This window comes from Trichechus manatus, unplaced genomic scaffold (genome assembly GCF_000243295.1).
Source record: "Trichechus manatus latirostris isolate Lorelei unplaced genomic scaffold, TriManLat1.0 scaffold00026, whole genome shotgun sequence".
NCBI lineage: Eukaryota > Metazoa > Chordata > Mammalia > Sirenia > Trichechidae > Trichechus > Trichechus manatus.
Window position 1 is genome coordinate 6,791,026 of NW_004443962.1, and position 21,202 is coordinate 6,812,227.

Consider the following 21,202-nt stretch of genomic DNA (forward strand, 5'->3'; position numbering starts at 1 on the left):
ATTATTATTCTAGGGTTTGTTTGGTAACCATTTTTTGGCAGTCCCCATGCCACTGCCTTTCTCTACCCACAGAGACCAAAAAAGAAAGAAGAAAAAGTCTTAGCTGAGTGACTGTGTCTTCACTAGGTTATTTTTGCTTTTAAGAATACAACTATAAAACTATGACTATATTAGGAATGTTTCTGTATCTCATCGGAATAATTCTATTTCTGAGAAAAGTTAATCCATTTGGAGTATTTATACCATTTCTTGTCCTCCAGACAAATAATAACCAAACATACCTCTAGAACCACTTTTCCCTCTAAAATTTAGCTTATTGCTCATTATTTGAAATAATCATAATGTGTTCTCTGGATTCACACAGTGGTTGCAATAATGGACTCAAGCATGACAACGATCATGAGGATGACGCAGGACCAAGCAGTGTTTTGTTCTCTTGTATGTAGGGTCGCTGAGTCGGAACTGACTTGACAATACTTAACAACGTTCTCCGGAGGCATATTGTTTCATAGTCTATGTTTATGATGCAATCTTGTATTTACAAATCTGGTTTTAATTTGTGACTTAAATGTATTTCATTTTGGGAACTATAAGCACTTTTTGAAAGTGAAAGTCATCGGAAAACAGGTCTTATCCAAGACAGTGACTGAAAATAATTGCTAAGCTACAACCATAGCTAACACTTTTCAGAAATTGAGATGACTTTTTATTTTGAACTAATTTTAAATTTACGAAAAAGTTTCAAAAATAGTAGAGTGTTTCTGTATATCCCTGACTCAGCTTCCCCTAATGTTTCCATCTTATATAATGGAGTATAATTATCAAAACCAGGAAATTTCATTGATACAGTACTGTTAAGTACAGTCCTTATTCAAATTTCAGCAGTTTTTCTACTAATGTTCTTTTTCTGTTCCAGGATCTTATCCAGGATCCCACATTGCAGTTGATTATTATTTCTACTTAGTTTCCTCCTGTCGGTAATTGTTCATCAGTCTTTCCATGTCTTTCGTGGCCTTGGTATTTCTGAAGATTATTGATCAGTTATTTTTAGACTATTCCTCAATTTGGGTTTGTCTGATGTTTTCTCATGCTTTGAATGAGGTTATGCATTTTTGGAAAGAATACCACAGAAAAGATGTTGTGTCCTCAGTGCATCCTATCAGAGTTTGTCATGTCAGTATGTCGTATTACTGGTGATGTTGCCCTTGATCACTTGGTTAAGGTGGCTTCTAGTGGCTTTCACTACTCTACAGTTGCTGTCTTTCCTTCTGTAGTTAATAACTACCTTGGGGAGACACTTTGAGATGATGCAATTATGTTTCTCCTCAAAGAAATTGAGAAAACTCTTGATACTAAGCTAACCTATATTCTAGATAGGAGTTCTCAAACTTTTTGGTCTTGGGCCTCTTTCACTCTTAAAAATTATTGAGAACCTCAAACCACTTTTGTTTTATATGGATTACATTTATGGACATTTACCTTATTAGAAATTAAAACTGAGAAATTAAAAAATACTTATTAATTTATCTTAAAATAACAAAAATGGATAAACCCATTATGTGTTGCCATAAATACCATATTCCTATGTCAAACGATTATATTTTCCAAAACAAAAAAAAATTACTGAAAAGAGTGGATTGTTTTGCTTGAATTTTTGCAATCTCCTTCATATCTAGCTTAATAGAAAACAGGATTTTTATGTCTGCTTCTGCCTTCAATCTATTGCAATATGTTGTTTTAGTTGAAATACATGAAGAAAATTTGGACTCACACAGATACGTGGTTGGACAAAAAGGAATGTTTTAATAGCTTTTTCAGGTAATTGTATATATTCTTTTATGTGATACCGAACTTGACAAACGGTACTTTCTTTTTTTTTTCTTTTCTAAATTTTATTTTGCTGTTGTTGTTGAGAATATACACAGCAAAACATACACCAGTTCGACAGTTTCTGCATGTACAATTTAGTGACATTGATTACATCCTTTGAGTTGTACAACCAACCGTTCTCACCTTCCTATTCTGAGTTGTTCCTCCCTCATTAACATAAACTCACTCTCCCCTAAGCTTCCTATCTAATCTTTCAAGTTACTGTTGTCAGTTGATCCCATATAGATAGTTCTTAAAAGAGCATAATGCTCAAGGCAGGCCTTTTTTACTAGTTCAGCTCAACTGTTGTTCAGTTTTAAGATGACTTCCGGGGATATTTTTGGTTTAAGGTTTAAAGATTATCTCAGGGAAGTAGTTTCATCCACCCTCCATGGCTCCAGGAAGTCTAGAGTCCATGAGAATTTGAAATTCTGTTCTGCATTTTTGACAAAGGGTAGTTTCTTAAATGTTAGATGCAATGTTGGGTTTGAATATGTGTCAGTGAGCTTTTCATATTCTGTTACATGAAGATCCATTGGTCTTTCTTGCACTTTGAATGGATGCTTGACCTGTGCGTGATTTTGTAGCACCATGCACTGGTCATTTGGGAAATATTAGTTCGTTGAGTTATGTATGCAAGTCTTGTAAATGGTGACCCATTTTATCATTATACAGTATCAAAAGATCGCATTTGTTAACATCGCCACCATTCTCATCAGGAAAGACTTTCAGTATGGGGAAGGTGTAAGCTTGTGGTGGTGGATGTGTGTTTTCCAAAATTCTAATTTTCATTTTAAAGCTCAAATTTTACAATTGACAACAAATACTGCCAGTTGTTTCTCTTGATGTGACAGGCTCATTTTGTTTATTTTTCAAGAAAACGTCTGCCAAATACCCCAAGTCTGAAAATCCAGTTTCTGTCATTCTTTCAAGTCAAAATGGTGATCCATGAAAAAAACACCGCTAGTTCAGGTCTCAACTCAGCTGCATGAGTGCCTTTTCTTGAGGCAAGCACCATACTTCCGTATGCAGCTGAAATGCTTTATGTGTACTTCTCATTTCTCCTATAGACTGTTAAAAAGATGTACAAGAGTCAAGCTTTAGTAAAACTAACAATTTCTGCTGCTTTTTCAAGGACATTCCTAAGTAAAACTGGCATTTTATTTATGTATCATGTATTTATTTATTTATTTTTAGTATGAGTGCATGGCAGTAAAGAATACAGTCACTACTGGGACAATTGGTGTCAGGCTGGGTTCTCTAGAGTAGCAAAACCAGTAAAGCATATAAATATATATATATTTAAAGAGATTTATATCAAGGAAATGGCTCACACAATTGTAGAGGCTGGAATGTCCCAAGTCCGTGGATCAGGATAGAGGCTTCTCTCAATTCACATAGCTGGAGGGGCTGGTGAGCCCCAGATTGGCAGGTCAGAGAGCAGGGCTCTTGCTCACAGGCTGTGAAGGTCAACAAATCCCAAGATGGGCAGATAAGCTGATAGCTCAAGTCCAAGAACCGGAGGTCAGACAAACAGGAGGCGGCCGCAGGATCCAGAGCGAGCAAAAAGTCAGAACATCTGCTTATATTTGGATGCAGGCCACACCCCCAAGGAAACTCCCTTTCAACTGATAGCCTACTCACAGCAAATTCCATCATGGCAGTGATCACATATAAACACTGAGAATCATGGCCTAGCCAAGTTGACGCACAATCTTAACCATTACAGTTGGTGTCCCTGTGCTTATTCTCACAAAGATGCCAGCAGTGTTGCCTGCCATTGCTTTTGCACCATCAGTGCAAATGTCACCACAATGAAAAACACAAATAACTTCTTAGAATTACTTGAAAATAGTTCTGACTTCACTGACCCTCTGAAAGGATCGGAGTCCCACCGCGATCTGCAGACCACACTTTGAGAATTGCTGTTGTAGAGTTATCTAGCTCAAAGGGAGAATGAAGAAAACTAAAGACACAAGGGAAAGATTAGTCCAAAAGACTAATGGACCACAACTACCATGGCCTCCACCAGACTGAGTCCAGTACAACTAGATGGTGCCTGGCTATCATCACTGACTGCTCTGTGACAGGGCCGGACAGAGCTGGAGAAAAATGTAGAACAAAATTCTAACTCACAAAAAAAGACCAGACTTACTGGCCTGAAAGAGACTGGAGAAATCCTGGGAGTATGGCCCCCGGACACCCTTTTAGCTCAGTAATGAAGTCACTCCTGAGGTTCACCCTTTAGCCAAAGATTAGACAGGCCCATAAAACAAAATGAGACGAAAGGGGCACAACAGCCCAGGGACAAGGACTGGAAGCCAGGACAGGACAGGAAAGCTGGTAATAGGGAACCCAAGGTCGAGAAAGGAGAGTGTTGACATGTCGTGGTGTTGTTAACCAATGTCATAAAACAATATGTGTACTAACTGCTTAATGAGAAGCTAATTTGTTCTGCAAACCATCTAAAGTACAATTAAAAAAAAAAACAAAAAAACAGAGCTATCTAGCTCATAGTAAGTTTGAAAGGAACATTTTAATCAAAGTCTGTGGGTAAATCCAGCATTAGATTAAGTGACGACTGGTAAAAGCTACTGACTGTCGATAATAGTGTCATAATGTACTTGAGCATGAATTTATTACTAAAGTTTTACCTAATTGAAGTGATCTATTTTTGTACTTGCTGTTTAGTAAGTACTGCTTATTGATTCACTCCACTATTTAATGCATGCTAAATAATGTGCTGGGTGGGGCTGAAATGACCAGTCTACAGAGGCAGACCCACAACTTAAATACAAGCGATAAAACTGTGGTTCTAATGTTTTTCAGACAAAACTAGATGCCACCTGAATGATGTACTCTATCCCCATACTCCCCCCACCGAGTAGCCACAAAACACAGGTTAACTAAGTTTGCGGGTTTCCTGAAGTTTTCTTTCTTGAGGAACCTGTTTTGTAGTGGCAGGGATAACCACAAACACCGTTTCACAAATTATTTTTCCATTTTCTTAGAAATACATGACCAACTCGTTTGTTTTGGAGTGAACCGTTACCAGATTTTAACAGTTGTGCTTTACTTGTATTTTAAAGTTATTTTTTTTTTTTTTTTAGCCAAGAGCATCACTTTGTTAGACCTCTTCACTTCCGATGGCAGCACTAGAGGTGGCTGTTACGGGCCATTTGCACGAAGAAACACACTTTCTATTTTTCTTTCATGTGTTGTTTCATTGTGGTTGCTGATGACGTTTTGAATATCCTAGGTATAGTTTTTTCCTTTCTTAAAGTTTTATTGGCTTATATAATACAGAAAAATACACAAATCATAAGTGTAAGTCTTGATATAATTTCCAGATAACCACTTCCTGGATCAAGAAATTAAATATTACCAGCACCCTAGAACACTGTCTCATGCCTCACCTTGTCGCTACATCCCTCCCAACTCTCCTGGTTTCTGACATCATAGATTTGTTTTGCCTAGTTTTGAACTTTCTAAAACTGGAATCATATAGTATGTACTCCATTGTGTCTAGATTCTTTTCAGTCAGCATTATATTTCTGAGATTTACTTACTGTGCTGAGTGTAGCAGTTCCTTTCTTTTCATTGCTGTGTAATACTCATTGTGTGAAGAATATGCCATGATTTTTTTTATCCATTCCAGTATTGATGACATTTGGGTTGATAAACATATATATGCATATCTGTTAGGTATATACTTAAGGGTGTAATTATTGCATTATAGACTATATTTAGCTCAGTAGATATTGCCCAACTATTTTCCAAAGTGGTCCTACCTATTCATAACTTTGGGTTATTGGAAATTAATTCCCAGATGTATTACACACGTACACACACACAAAGCAGGCACACGTGTATATGCGTGTGTAAGTGTGCAGATGTGTATACCTCCACACCTACACTTCTCATTTAAAAACTTTTTGCAGAGAAGGGTGAATGTTTGATCCCTTCCTGCGGCCTGAGTTTTCAGGGAGCTGTTTCAGGCGTGACACACTTGATTTGCTTGGGAGTGTCGTTTTGCATCTCTCTTTCACTAGCCCTCTGATGAACTGTATTAAAAATCAGCTGAAACAGAGCCTCTGAAAGCTAAAAGCGTCTCTCCACTATAGAGTTTCTGTGTGAACTAAACTAGTGTCCAAAGGATGGGCAATCTGAGAACCTTGAGGATTTATTTTCAGCTTTCATCTAAAAATTTCAGTTTTCATCTTAAAAAATTAGGATGCTCATCAATCATTGTTAGTCCATTAGCTCTGTTAGGAAAAGTAGACAGGGCTTCTAATCAAATCATAGTGCGTTAAACTCCTTTAACTTCTCCAAAATTAGCCTAATGGGACCAGAAAGTTAGAAAGAAGGAAAGAAGCAGCAAGTAAACTATCATATTCTCAGTGTAGATTCAAAATGAGCTTAACTGGAGATGCTGAGAAGGTGGTTGAGAGCCAGACCAGGAATTAGTTTTACTTTGAAATGAAATATTTGATGCTGCTAATATAGGTGTTCTGGGATGTTCTTTCAAGTGACTTGTATAAATTTGTGCTGTTAATAAAAAGTGGGAAATCTTTTGAACTTTGTTGCTTCCAAAGAAAAAGTGCAGCTGCCAAAGCTTACCACTCTGTGCTCAATTGATAAACATAATGAAATGCTTGTTAATTGAGCATTGCTAATAACCAAGCAAACTTAAAATATATTTCTAAGCTAATAAAACCAAAAACCTATTGCCATCAAGTCGATTCCAACTCATAGCGACCCTGTAGGACAGAGTAGAACTGCCCCATAGGGTTTCTAAGGAGTGACTGGTGGATTCGAACTGTCAACCTTTTGGTTAGTAGCTGTACCTCTTAACCACTGCACCACTAGGGCTCCTTCTAAGTTAATATGTCCTAAAAAGTGACTCAGAAGCTAAATATGGTAATCAGAATGGCAACTGTACGTATATATGCTATACAGAAATCATGAGTGGGACCCACAGAACTGTTATTTTCCTTAGATGATGTCTCATGCCGAAGGACAACAGAGAGACTTAATTAGAAGAATTGAATGCCTTCCTGCTTCTGGCCATCTTAGTTCCTTGGACCAGGATCTCTTGATGCTGAAAGCAACGTCTATGGCAACTATGAACTGCCTAAATGACTGCTTTCATATTCTGCAGTTGCAGCATGCGTCACATCAGAAGGGCTCACTGCCTCCAGGTAACTTGTAGATTAAAGGTAGGGTTTAACATGGAGGGCCAAAATGGGGAACAGACTGTATTGTTTGTAATTCTAACTCCAGAAAATCTTAAATAAACAAAAGCCCAATGAACCTCTTGGTTTTTAATTTTCACACTAGTTTTATACAAATTCTTCCTGTTGTGTTCTTTGGATCTAAAGGAATTCTAAGTCTAATTGAATTAAGTCTAAGTCATTGAATATCCCTTTAGAGACCTCCAACTCAGCATATCAAAAACTGACCTCAAAACCTACATCTTTTATATTTCTGTTAAAATTATGGCATTATAATCCTCTCAGTTGACAAAACTAGAAACTGGTATCATCTCTTGAGTTTTGGCTCAGTTTACTAGTCATTATTTTTATATTGATATATTTTTAAGGTCTTCTAGTCACTTTTCAGTTTGAAAAAACAATGTATATGCCTAGTATTTGAGAGTATCTATTTATTGAAATTGGTTGTACATGGGAAAAGAGTGTTATTGCATGGAATTACAAAAATGAATTTTTCTATTAAGTGAGTAAATAAACACCATCACATTGTATTAATAGTAATAATTTAGTATTTCACAACAACTTACTGTTCTCTTACCCAACTAACTCCCCTTGTGTAAGAAAGAAAGGTATTTTAGAAAGACACTGAGTCTCTGCTCAGGAAAAGTTTACTATAATCAGATCTTGATATGATATGATATGGATGCCATCCTCATGTGTGTCCAAATGCAGCAGTTCAAGCCAACAAACTATTTTTCATGGCAATTGTAAGTGTAGGTCAGGGCATCATTACAGACGTCAATAAACTATGTATATTCCCCTTAAAGGACTCACAATCCAGTTGAGGAAGAAACATGTACATTGGTTAACTATAATATGTGAAGCACTACTAACAATAGGGAAGAAATACTGTGGGAGAACAGATGAATGGACAAATAATTCTGATTAAAAAAGGCCCGGAGAAGTCACAGAGAAGCTATGATAACCAATTAGTTTAGGAGAGAGGGCTTTTCAAAAATTTATAAGAGTCTAAATTGTATGTTGGAGCCCTGGTGGCACAGTGGTTAAGAGCTACAGCGTGCTAAGACTGCTAACCAAAAAGGTCAGCAGTTCGAATCCATCAGCCACTCCTTAGAAACTCTGCGGGGCAGTTCTACTCTGTCCTATAGTGTCACTATGAATCAGAATCGACTCGATGGCAACGAGTTTAAATTGTATGTTGTGAACTGGATTGATTTTGGAGAAATTTTAAGTAGTCCAGCATAAATGTTGTTCTTTTATGAAGCAACACACAATTTATAGAAATTTATAGAAAATTTAGAAACTACCCTACAGTTGGCAAAAACCAAACCCGTTCTTGTCAAGTCGATTCTGACTCATAGCGACCCTATAGGACAGAGTAGAACTGCCCCATAGGGTTTCCAAGGAGCACCTGGTGGATTCAAACTGCCAACCTTTTGGTTAGCAGCCATAGCTCTTAACCACTCAATCACCAGGGTTGCCATACAGTTGAAAGGAGAAACAAAAATCATGTATTGTCTTACCAACCAGAAACCACCACTGTTAATATATTAGTATGCTTTCTACCAGTTTTTTTGTTTGCTTTTTTCTTCTTGGTTTTTGTTTTAAACCATTGTTACTAGAAAATATATGTGTTTGTGTCCTGTAGTTTGCACGTAATACAAAAAATATTTTTCCAATTTAGTATGTGTTCTAGTAAACATAATTTTATTGGCTGCATTCTGTTTCTTTGAGGAGATGGATGTACTTTGGTTTACTGAACGCTTCTCCCGTGTTGAACATTTAAGTTGTTTCCAAAGTGGCTTTACAAAAGTAAAACTTACACTAATACAAACAGATTAACAAACTTAAAATACCATGTATTAAATGAGATTAATAATTTAATTTAATTAATTTAAAGTAATTAAAATACATGGTATTTTAACTTTAGTTTCCTCTTGTTTAATCGTAGGCTAGAAGAGAAAAAAAGATGTTTCCTGATCTTTCCGTTCTTATATGATTTACTGTTTTAGAATTAGTATATAATTTTTTAAGCCAGAAAACCCATTGCCATCAAGTCTGACTCAAAGCATTGCTATAGGACAGAGAAGAACTACCCTATAGGGTTTCTAAGACTGTTAATCTTTATGGAAGCAGACTGCCACATCTTTCTTCTACGGAGCAGCTGTGTATTCAAACTGTAGACCTTTTGGTTCACAACTGAGCGCTTAACCACTGCACCACCAGGGCTCTTTATATAATTTATAATGACAGAATATTTAAAAATAAAGCATCGTTGGTTAGCCTATACAGGAAGCAGTTCCTAGGGGGAAATTTTTGATTTTTGTTCTCTTTCTAATAGTCTCTGATTAGTTTATAGGTAATATAAATGGTACTATTCCTTTTTTGTTTGTTGGAGTGTTCAGTTTTCTGGATGACTTACCCTGACCCTGAGATCTGAAATTTGGGTTGATTCTAGTGTTAGTAGTAATAACTCTGTCAGGAAAACTACACAAAGCGTTTGTTTCCAATTTATGCTGCTTAATTTCTAAAAAGTTCATCAAGTTGAGTAGTACCCGGTACTAGATGCTGGATAAATACTTGATTAATTGAGTACTATTTTTAATTTTTTTAATTCTTAGTAAAAAATTGACTAGTTTAAATTAACTCAGTCTTATTTTTAAATGGTTGCTTCAGGATTAAATGCAATATAAATTTACATTGTTTAATTACAAAAGTGAAACACATGTAAACCTTCCAGGAGTGTTTAAGGTGAAAGCTGTTCTTCCACATCATTCATTTTTGGAGCACAGATTTGTGGGTATTTGGCAAAATTAATGAACTGTTGCTGGTATTTCTCTCTAGCTGTGTTTTCAGAATTCGGTCTGTAGGGATTTCTTCTTAAACTACTTGAGAATGAAAATGTAACTGTGGAAAGAAAAATCGAATTACCTTCATAAATTATGAGGTAACATGAGAAATGAAATCTAAATTCAAATTATGTTTACATCTTAATGTATGTTATCCAAAGGCTCAGTAGTGGTCATTGATTTCAGGGAACTCTGAGTCCAAATGATTTATCTGAGATATAGTTTTGTTACGGTTTCCAATATGTTGAAGGATCTCTTAAAACAGATCCCTTAATTGCATGTTTATGTGCATTTTATTTTTAGGAGTAGGGGAATTTGGATATTGATATTCAGAATATTTTAAGGTAGGAGCAAAGGTTTTTCATTTCTTTGAAATTTTAAAACAGGCCTCATGAGCTAATCCAGGGCATCCCCCAGCCACGAATTCCCCCAGTGCTAAGTGAGACTGAGCCGAGTGGCACTGGCACGGCAAGATGCTCTGGTAGCCTGGTAGGTACTTTGTAGTTTATTCCTCTCCTGAAGTCTGGGGCTGAGTGAATTCCTTACTCATTTTAACTCCTGCTGCAGCAGTCTGAGCATCCCTGATTGAAACACTCTATAAACAAGCTTTTGTGAAACCTAGATCAGCCTCTGAAATCAAATGGAACATTTTTCATTATTGAGTAGGTATAGAATCCACTTCGTTAAACTAGTTGAGGGTAATAAGAGACATTTGAGTCATTAACTGAGAAGATGACAGGTCTCCAAATGTGACCACTGTCTTTCACTAGGTCAGCTATTATTTATTCAGCAGAAGAGCCTTTCAGTTTAAAAGTATATGGGACTATTCGACTTCATGAAAAAGAAGAAGAATAGACATGTATCTGCAATTTTTAAATTAGATCCGGGGTGTTATCCTGATCAGTTAGAAAATTTTTACTGTGGAGAATAAAGTTAAATCCTAAATCAAAGCAAATTTTACTGTTTCACAGTCCCAGACGCCTCTCGTAATTGTGACCCCCTAAAGCCTAATGGCATATATTTTTTTTTAATCACAAAAGAGATAGAGTTCATACAGAAAGGTCAGCAAATCAATTATTGGGGGGGGCGGGGGGGGGCTACACCTTAATGATTCACAGACTTGCCCAGAAAGTCTGATTCAGGGCTGATTCTTAAATGGTATCTGATTTCAAGTTGCAAGTTGGTTTGTTGTAAAATGTTGCCCAATCATGGTGCTCATGCTAATGAGACACAAGTGGCTGTCTTGCAGGCTCTCTTAACAGGTTGAATTGCCTTCAGTCTTGCAGGCTCCAAACAAAATCATTTAATAAAATCTACATCTGCTGAACCTTCCAGATTATGAGCAAGTTTCAGCAAAAGTTTTCTCTTACTTCATCAGGAACGACAATCGAGTGGTTAGAACCAAAGATACCTTTATCAAACCACTATAAAAATGGAGCTGACCAGCCCTTTGCAGCTGAGCAGAGTAAGCCGTTGGCAGCCCCAGAGCAGCAGTCTGTTGCGGAATCTGGACTATTGGCAAGGGTAAGGTAATGTGAAAGTATGATTTTGATGTAAAAAAAGAGGAATCACTGAAAACGTTCCGTTCCCTTCATGTTGTCAGGGCACGCAGGTCACAGAACATCAGAACAACATTCTTGCAGATTCCAGACATTGCTGTTCTATTTGAAACTGCATTGGTTTTAGAAGAAGTCTATTGTATTAAACTTGTACATGTTGTTTTTTTCCAGGTTAAATTTTGTACTCTTTTTAGTTGTGGTGCACTTTCCTTGCTAATAATGTGTTTTAAAAATTTGATATTTGCGTGTTTTTTCTCCTCTAGGAAATAGCTTATTTAATAAGATTGTTTGCATGATGTTTATCTCCTGAAGTTCTTACTTCATTATGTTAATTTAACATAGTTTATTGTTAGTTTAAAAGTTTACTATTAAGTCTTTTTGACAGTCGGCACTCTTACAAACCAATTTTTTAAAGTGTTATTCTACTTAAAACAGCACATGATTTTAGAGTTTAATATTTTTAAAAAATATTATTTATTCCACATTTCTCATAAAATAAAGGGCATTTTCATTTATTCATAATTCCACCACTGTAACATATATTGTTTTTCTTGCCTTTGTGTTCACTTCTGTTCTTTTTATGGTCATAGGAATTTCATAGGTAGTTTTATATTAAGTTCTTTTTACTTGATATTCCTGTAAGCATTTTTCTGTGTTGCTCTGGTCTATATAATTAAAGTTTTAAAGGTTCAAGTAGGCTATTGAGTTAGTGTCCGCATTCTGAATATCTAGGTGATTTTCTTATTTTTTGTTATTATAAATAGCACTATATCATCTTGTTACAGTTTTTTCTTCCCTTTCTTTAGATTATTTCTTTAGGTTATATTCCCAGGTGAAATTACTGAGTCAAGAGTAACCAACAGCTTGTGACTATTTATATATTAGCAAATTACTTCTTAGAAGAAATGTATGACACAGGGACCTCCAAATGTGGCAAAGTCCTTGGTGAGATGAGGCAGACAATGGTGGCAGGGTGCCGGGGGTGGGGGGAGGAGAAGAGAAGAGCAACTTATGAATTAGCTTTTCAGTAGCTCATTTGTGGAGTCGAGCAGACAGCAAGTATTTTTTTAAGCCATCTAGCATATCACAAGCTCAGTTTTAGGAATTGGAGGAGTTGCAAAAAATATAAGACATGGTTCTTTCCCTGAATAGACTTACTGTCTTCTTGGGGTCACAGACGTGTACACTGAAACAATGAGATGATAATATGAAGATTTGTTTTTTGTTCTGTTTTGGTCTTAATTGATATGGTGTAGGTTGTTGGAATATGGATATTCAGAGAAAGGAGAGAGTCTAAGTGGAGTAAATGAGAAATGCTTTGGCGAGAAAGTGGGATTGAAATTGGATTTTGAAAGGACAGGATTTGGAGAGGAGTAAGGCAATCTAGAGGTGGAGCTAGAGGCAGAGGTGAAGAGACACGAGCAGGGATAGTGAGATAGATATGCTCATTATGGAGATGGCATGTCTGATGGTTTTGAATCCAGGTTCTGCCATCTGGTAATATGTGGGCCAATTAATGAACCACTCTTACTTTCAATTCCCTCGCCTGTAAAACAGGGATAGTAATACCTTATAAGATTGTTATGAAGATATAAAATGAATAAGATTGTTATGAAGGTATAAAATGAATTTAAGAGTGTACTTAGCTTGTGGGAAATGATCATAGGTTGTTGGATATTACAACTGCATATGGCACCATTCATGTTACGGTCTATGTGAATGATGGTCCCTGGAGCACTGTTCCGGAACAGAGTGTAAATCATGCCCCTCTGGAGCTGGTGCAGCACAGGGAAACTGGATCAACAAATTTTACCAGTTATTTATTTTTAATTTATTATTTTTAAAGGAATTAAAAATCATGTGGAAGAATTTGGTGTTAATATGGTAGACAGTGGGGTCATGAGCATGGGGAGGGGTGTGATGTGTTTAAGAAGATTGATGGTATGTGATATGAATTAGAATTAAAGTATAGATAGAAAGCTGTGAAAATAGAAATGAGAAGAAATGAATACGTAATGTGCTTTTCCAGTGAAAACTCAGCTGGGCTTGTGATTGGCTGGATATAGAGGTGGATCAAAGATGACTCACAAATTTTTGAGCCTAAATGATTAGATAAAGTTGTGGTGCCATTCTCTAGGAGAATTAGGAAGAAAGAACCTTTTGAGAGATAAAGGGTTATGAACAGGTTGAATTTTAGGTGAGAGGAGGATATTTGATTGTAAATGTATATAAAAAGCAATTGGAGATAATAGAACCAAAACTCTGGAGAGAGACCAGGACTAGAGATGTAATTAGTAAGAGAAAAATAATAAAGTAAAAGTCACATACTCTAACATCTTTATTCTTCTAAACGAGAACATAAGACATGTTGGAAATCAGGATGAAGGCATATGTTAGAGTTGGGGCATAGGATCAGGGAGGAGAGGATTGGTGTGTTTCCAGTTCTTTTGAAATGGTGAATAGACTAAATACATTGCCTAGTGTAACTGGAAAACAAAAAACTACATTTTTTTTTTTTTTTTTTTAGTTACAAAAGACATAAGACTTCATTCACGCACATCAGAATAGACCTGAGTTTTCCAAAAGTTTCACAGTTGTCTTCTTTGAAACATGAGTGCTAATGCAAGCTGGAGACCTATATTATAGTAGTGGAGGTTTTGCTGTCACACGAGAGAGGAAGTAAACCCTGATGAGGCTAGAAGGAAGCCCACAGTTCCTTTGTGCCTCAAATCAGAAATCAGAAGGACAAAATGAAGTTAGTATGCATTTTATAGAATATTGGGGTTACCCTTTGCCACATAATCTCCAAACACAGAAATCCCTAGAAACTCAACAACATTTGCCACTACATTTGCTAACCATTCTGGATTAGGATTTTATACATTTGAGTGTATATTTGAATTTGGGTAATGCTTTTACCTTAAGCTCCTCTTTAAGAAAGGCATGGTGACCAAGAAGAGACATTTTAAAAAGAAGACTGTTTCCAAATTCTTCTATTCACACAAAGATTTAGAATCAGTGTTTAATTAATTATCATTCGTCTTTTTTTCTATTTTACTAAGTAATTTGACCATTTTTATAAAAACAATAACAATTATACTTTTTAAAACAGAGTTTTTACCAGATTACACTTTATTTCTTTAATATTATTTTCATAGGAGGAAGTTCCAAACTACGAAGTAAATTTTATACTGTATAATAGTGTTAAGGCTGTGTTTGCATTATTAATCTGTGTCCTAGGTTCTGACCTCAGATGTACCTTTTCAGAGAATTGGAGGACATTGCTTAATCAAGACCTAGTAGGTTTTTTTCCTCAACATTTCTCAAATGAATTAGTATTATATTTGTAATCCGTATGTAGACAGAATGGTGAACTTTTTGCTGTGTCTTATGGTGAGTAAACATTCAGAAGGAGGCCCTGGGGAGCACAGATGGTTAAGTGCTTGACTACTAACCGAAAGGTTGGCAGTTCGAACCCACCCAGAGGTGGCTATCTGTTTCTGAAAGGTCACAGCCTTGAAAACCCTATAGTGCAGTTCTACTTTGCAACTCATGGGGTTGCCACGCATTGGAATCGACTCTACGGCAACTAATCTGGTTTGGGTTTTAAACATTCAGAAGTATACTTACACTATACTGCACAACTGGTTTAGGCTAGGTAACTGGAAATACTTCTGGCAGGTTTACTAGCCATTAAAGGGGAATTGAGAATGCTTCTGGGATCTCTCCTCAAGTTCATAAAAACACAAGTATATTCTTAATTTAAGGAAATGAACTAGACCATTAATTGACTTACCAGAATTTGACCTGATATAGATATCCTTGATAGAGGAAAAAGAAAGATAAAGGCAAAACAATGATCGGAAACCTGCTGTTTTGTTTTCAATATTTTGAGAACATTAAGTTTTTTATTTTGTACTGGATTAGGATTTTTCTTTGCCCAACTGCACAGAATAGACGGGCTCTTTGTTTGATAAGATTTTATTATGGAAGGGGAAAATCAAAGGTAGAAAAATTAACTAAGTCATTTTCTTTTTAAAATCCTCTTAAGTTAAATCCTAATAGAAATCTAAAAGGTAATATCCTCATATAAAGCTCTCTTACACAAAGATACAACAGGGTGTACTGCTGAGAGTAGGGACAGCTCTCCAAATAAATGTGGAAAGTGACAGCTGACAAAATCCTGTAGAATCTTGGGATTTGAAACCATACGATGTTTAAATAGAAATTAATTTTCTCTTAACTAGTTATTTGGAGCCAGGGCCCTACTGAGATGAAAGTAAAGATTTTCAGTTTTTGAGGGGGTTGTTTTCTTGATTGGTTTTAAGAGCTGTGCAGAGAACTTTCTGTGGCACTAAGACTGCGTGAGCAACTAATGGGTTTCCATACCTGCACCCAGAATTCTCTTTAACCTCAAGGTTTCTTCCTGACCATTCCAAGAACAAGTGACTATCAAAGCATAGGTTACAGTAGTTAGGCTTGACATGCACAGTAACTTCAAATTTCAGTGTACTTTTATAGTTTCAGCTTTAAAAAAGGCAAATATTTACTTCTTAAAGCGTACTGAATGTAATTTATAGGTAGTAGTAGTGTCCCCAGGCAGGTGGTCAAAGCCTACAAAGCCTGAGCTTCACTCTTTTTAAAAAATATCTGTATTTTATATGTGATGTACCAAAACCACAATGTGTTCAGTGTCAGTGACAATGGGTTCTCTGAAGAGAATCCATTCCATGGTCAAGGGATGTAGGTTATATTTTCAGAAAGATTTTTGCCTGTTCTCAGATTTACTTAGGCCCCACGTAAATGTCTTCAAGTCTGGCGTTTATGTTTTTATTCCAAATGGATATTCATACGTGTTTGTAACACTAGAGTTTTGTTTTGTCTTGCGTCAAGGAACCTGAAGAAATAAATGCAGATGAGGAGGTGGAGGATACCTGTGATAACAAGGAGGATGACCTGGGAGCTGTGGAAGAGCAGCGCAGTGTTATCCTGCATCTCCTGTCACAGCTCAAGCTGGGCATGGATTTAACAAGAGTACGTAATGGGATAAGCTGGTTATGGAGATCATTAAGGCAAGACTGTTCTGTAAATGTTTATGTTGTCAGGGAGTTTTACTCTTTCTCATTTGCTTTCTTAGTCTGTTAGTGCTTCTTTTCATAAAAAATCTAATGGTTTACTGTGGAGTAGCAAGTTGCATAGCGAATAAAGACCTACAATTTTCTTGTTTCTGTCCAGTGTGAAAAGGGTCCATTCATATGTTGCTGTTGTTAGATGCCGTCGAGTCAGTTCCAACTCATAGCAACCCTATGTGCAGCAGAATGACACACTGCCCAGTCCTGTTCCATCCTCACAATCGTTGTTATGCTTGAGCCTGTTGTTGGAGCCAGTGTGTCAGTCCATCTCATTGACGGTCTTTCTCTTTTTCACAGACCCTCTGCTTTACCAAGCATGATGTCCTCCAGGGACTGGTCCCTCCTGATAACATGTCCAAAGTACATGAGACAAAGTCTCACCGTCCTTGCTTGTTAGGAGCGTTCTGGCCATACTTCTTCCAAGACAGATTTGTCCCTTCTTCTGGGAGTCCATGATATATTAAGTATTCTTGGCCAACACCATAATTCAAAGGCATCAATTCTTCTTTGGTCTTCCTTATTCATTGTCCAACTTTCACATGCCTGCTAGGCAGTTGAAAATATCTTGGCTTGGGTCAGGCTCACCTTAGTCCTCAAAGTGACATCTTCACTTTGTAACACTTTAAAGAGGTCTTCTGCAACAGATTTGCCCAATGCAATATGTCATCAGATTTCCTGACTGCTGCTTCCATGGGTGTTGATTGTGGATCCAAGTAAAATGAAATCCTTGACATGGTCAGTCTTTTCTCCATTTATCATGATGTTGCTGATTGGTCCAGTTGTGAGGATTTTTGTTTTCTTTATGTTGAGGTGTAATCCATACTGAAGGCTGTAGTCTTTCATCTTCATCAGTAAGTGCTTCATGTCCTCTTTGCTTTCAGCAGGCAGGATTGTGACACCTGCATATCGCAGGTTGTTAGCGTGTCTTCCCCCAATCCTGATGCTGCCTTCTTTATATAGTTCATCTTCTGGGATTATTTGCTCAGCATAAGGTTTGAATAAGTATGGTGAAAGGATACAATCTTGACACACATGTTCCCTGACTTTAAATCACACAGTATGACTGCCTCTTGGTCTATGTTGTAGGTTCCTTATGAGTACAATTAAGTGTTCTGGAATTCCTGTTCTTCGCAATGTTGTCCATAATTTGTTATGATCCGCAAAGTCAAATGCCTTTGCATAGTCAGTAAAACACAGGTAAACATCTTTCTGGTATTCTCTGCTTTCAGCCAAGACCCATCTGACGTCAGCAATGAGATGTCCCTTGTTCCATGTCCTCTTCTGAATCTGGCTTGAATTTCTGACAGTTCCCTGTCGATGTACTGTTGCAACCGCTTTTGAATGATCTTCAGCAAAATTTTACTTGTGTGTGGTATTAATGTTATTGTTTGATAATTTCCGCATTCTGTTTTATCACTTTTCTTTGGAATGGGCACAAATATGGATTTCTTCCAGTCGGTTGTCCAGGCATCTCTCCAGATTTCTTGGCAGAGTTAAGCGAGCACTTCCAGCGCTGCATCCGTTTCTTGAAACATCTCAACTGGTATTCTGTACGTTCCTGGAGCCTTGTTTTTCACCAGTGTCTTCAGTGAAACTTGGACTTCTTCCTTCAGTACCATCAGTTCTTGATGCTGTTCTACTTCCTGAAATGGTTGAACATCGACTAATTCATTTTGGCACAGTGATTCTGTGTATTCCTTCCATCTTCTTTTGATGCTTTCTGCATCATTTAATATTTTCCCTGTAGAATCCTTCAGTATTGCAACTTGAGGCTTGAATTTTTTCTTCTGTTCTTTCAGCTTGAGAAATGCTGAGTGTGTTCTTCCCTTTTGGTTTTCTAACTCTAGGCCCTTGCATATTTCATTATAATACTTTTGTCGATCCGCTCTTTGAAATTTTCTGTTCAGCTCTTTCACTTCATCATTTCTTCCATTCACTTTAGCTCTTCTACGTTCAAGAGCAAGTTTCAGAGTCTTGTCTGACATCTCTTTGGACTTTTCTTTCTTTCCTGTCTTTTTAATGACCTTTTGCTTTCTTCATGTATGATGTCCGTGATGTTATTCCACAACTTGTCTGATCTTTGGTCATTAGTGTTCAATGCATCAGTTCTGTTCTCGAGGTGGTCTCTAATTCAGGTGGGATATATTCAAGGTTGTATTTTGGCTCTCGTGGACTTGTTCTTACTTTCTTCAGCTTCGACTTGAACTTGCAGTTAACGGTCTGTTCCACAGTCGGCACTTGGCCTTGTTCTAACTGATGATATTGAGCGTTTCCATCTTCTCTTTATACAGATTAGTGGAAATAGATCAACACAAGCCAAATACAGATAAAAGTTGGGACAAGGTTTACTAGGGCAGTCTATCCTTGGTTAAAAAGGTGATACAATGGTGGCCTGAAGTGTAGATCACAGTCTTTAATGTCTGTCTCTTGAATCACAGCGCTCCCTTCTGGACCTGTTCTCTGTGTCTGCTGTATGGCTTTTTCCCTGGGATATCTTTTTACTGTCCTCCTGGGACTGTCTTCACCATCTCCTGTCTTACCTCTTTTCCTTTTTGATTGCCTCTCATTTTAGTGGAGTAATCCTTCTTTAACTTCTGAGAAACATCTGTGGGAGGCAAAATGTGACAGCATGTGTGCCCGAAATGTTTTTATTTTACCCTCACGTTTGACTGATAGTTTGGATAGAATTCATAGCTTGGAACTAATTTTCCTTTTGATTATTGTCTCTTTGCCACAGGGTTCTGGTGAAAAGACTGAAGCATTCTGATTCCTGAACTTTTTTGTGTGACCTGGTTTTTTTGTTGTTCTTCTCTCTAAAATTGTGTGGAATCTTCTCTTTATCCCCAGAAATCTTGAAATTTCATGTTGATGTAATTTGGGATGGGTTTCTTTTTATCCACTGTGTCTAGGTACTTGTGTGCCTGGTAAAGTTTTTCAAAAAGCATCCTGTTTCATGTATATCATATCTTCTTAATTCTTTGAAGATTCATTGTTTTTTATGTCTTTTCCCCCTCCTGTGTCTGTTTCCTCCAAGTTGAGTTTTATGTTTCTTTATTTTGGTCTCTATATCCTTAATCAGAGGCTTTTCTTGGATTTCTTCTCACAGTTAAGTTTTGGGGAAACAAAACCAGATTGTAAGCTTTGAGCATGTGGGTATGGGCTTATGCTCTTCAGCGTAGAGTAGTTGGGATGGACCATTTGTTGGGAACCTCATGTCAGTATCATTAGGTTTTTCCTCTAGGTTGGATCCCCCAGAGGAGAGTTATTTATAATCTCTTGCTTGGTAGTTTAAAGCCATTAGGAATTGAGAAAAGAAAGAATGCTGGGTGGGAGACGATCTCCTTATTTAACAATTAATTTCTATAGAGTTACTTAATACCCCTTTTATCAGAATGATAACTACTCTCTTAGAAGTCCATAATGTTCCCAATCTAGAGGATAAACCTCCCTGTTTCCCTCTCCAGAGACTGTACCTCTAGACTTGGGCTGAGGTTAAAGGGGCAGTTACCAACTGTGTGGAGTTGGGGAGGGGATTTAGGAATCTAATTGCTTTGCACACAGATTTCACTCAGTCCTTTTTTACTTTAGCATCTCTCTTCCCTACAAGATCCAGAGGTACCTGGTGCTGTCAGTTCCTAAGCCTTTTCAGGATTCTGTAGTGTAAACTACTGCTTACGATTCAGCTTTCTAGTTCACAACTCCCAAAATTTTGTTGTCTTTTGTTTCCTTCCCTGGTATCTCTCAGTTTGCCTTTATATGAAATGTATTCACTATAATTTCAGGGAGAAATGAAATAAAGATGCAGGTATTCAGTCCACCATCTGAACTTGAAGCAGCCAGTATTTTTTCTGTTGCTGTATCGTCTTCATAACCATCTTTGTAAATGACTGTAATTGCAAATTAAGTGAATGTTCCATATTTAATTGGAAACCCTGGTGGCGTAGTGATTAAGAGCTCTGGCTGCTAACCAAAATGTCAGCAGTTCGAATCCACCAGGCGCTCCTTGGAAACTCTATGGGGCAGTTCTACTCTGTCCTACAGGGTAGCTTTGAGTCGGAACTGACTCGACAGCAATGGGTTTGGTTTATTGTTAAAAATGTAGGTTGTTTTAAATTTTTTTGTTACTATAAACAATACTATGGTGAACTTTTTTTTTCCACATTCCTTTTTCCTTCATTATTATTTTCTAAGGCCAGATTCCTGAAAGAATAATCACTAGGCTAAATGGGTATGAACATCTTAGTGCTCTTGAAAAATATTGTCAGATTCGTTTCTTAAAGAATTGAACCAGCTTGCAGTGTTTCTCCAATTCTGCTTTTAAAAAAATGTTTAATCTTCCTTATAAACCTGGCTTTGAGTGTCAAAAGTTGTTCTTGGAAATAGTTCTCTTGTGCTTAGAATTCAATATAAGTTACAGTTTTTGCTTTGATCAGTAATCTCTTTAGTCTGTTCCCAAGAAATGACATTTATTGCCTCTTCTCATATCTTGATAAGCCATCCATAGTTTATTTTTTTTATTGTACTTCAGGTGAAGGCTTACAGAACAAATAGTTTCTCAT

At 37.0% G+C, this 21,202-nt stretch overlaps 1 protein-coding gene across 1 annotated transcript in view; it reads left to right on the plus strand.

Annotated features, from left to right (window-relative positions):
• Positions 1 to 21,202, plus strand: part of OSBPL11 (oxysterol binding protein like 11) — a 101,193-nt gene that overhangs the window by 37,821 nt on the left and 42,170 nt on the right. The window contains exons 6-8 of the mRNA XM_004373604.2: positions 6,869 to 7,070; positions 11,331 to 11,476; positions 16,405 to 16,545. Of these exons, the coding sequence (XP_004373661.1) occupies positions 6,869 to 7,070; positions 11,331 to 11,476; positions 16,405 to 16,545 (489 nt within the window). The remainder of the gene's footprint in view (positions 1 to 6,868; positions 7,071 to 11,330; positions 11,477 to 16,404; positions 16,546 to 21,202) is intronic.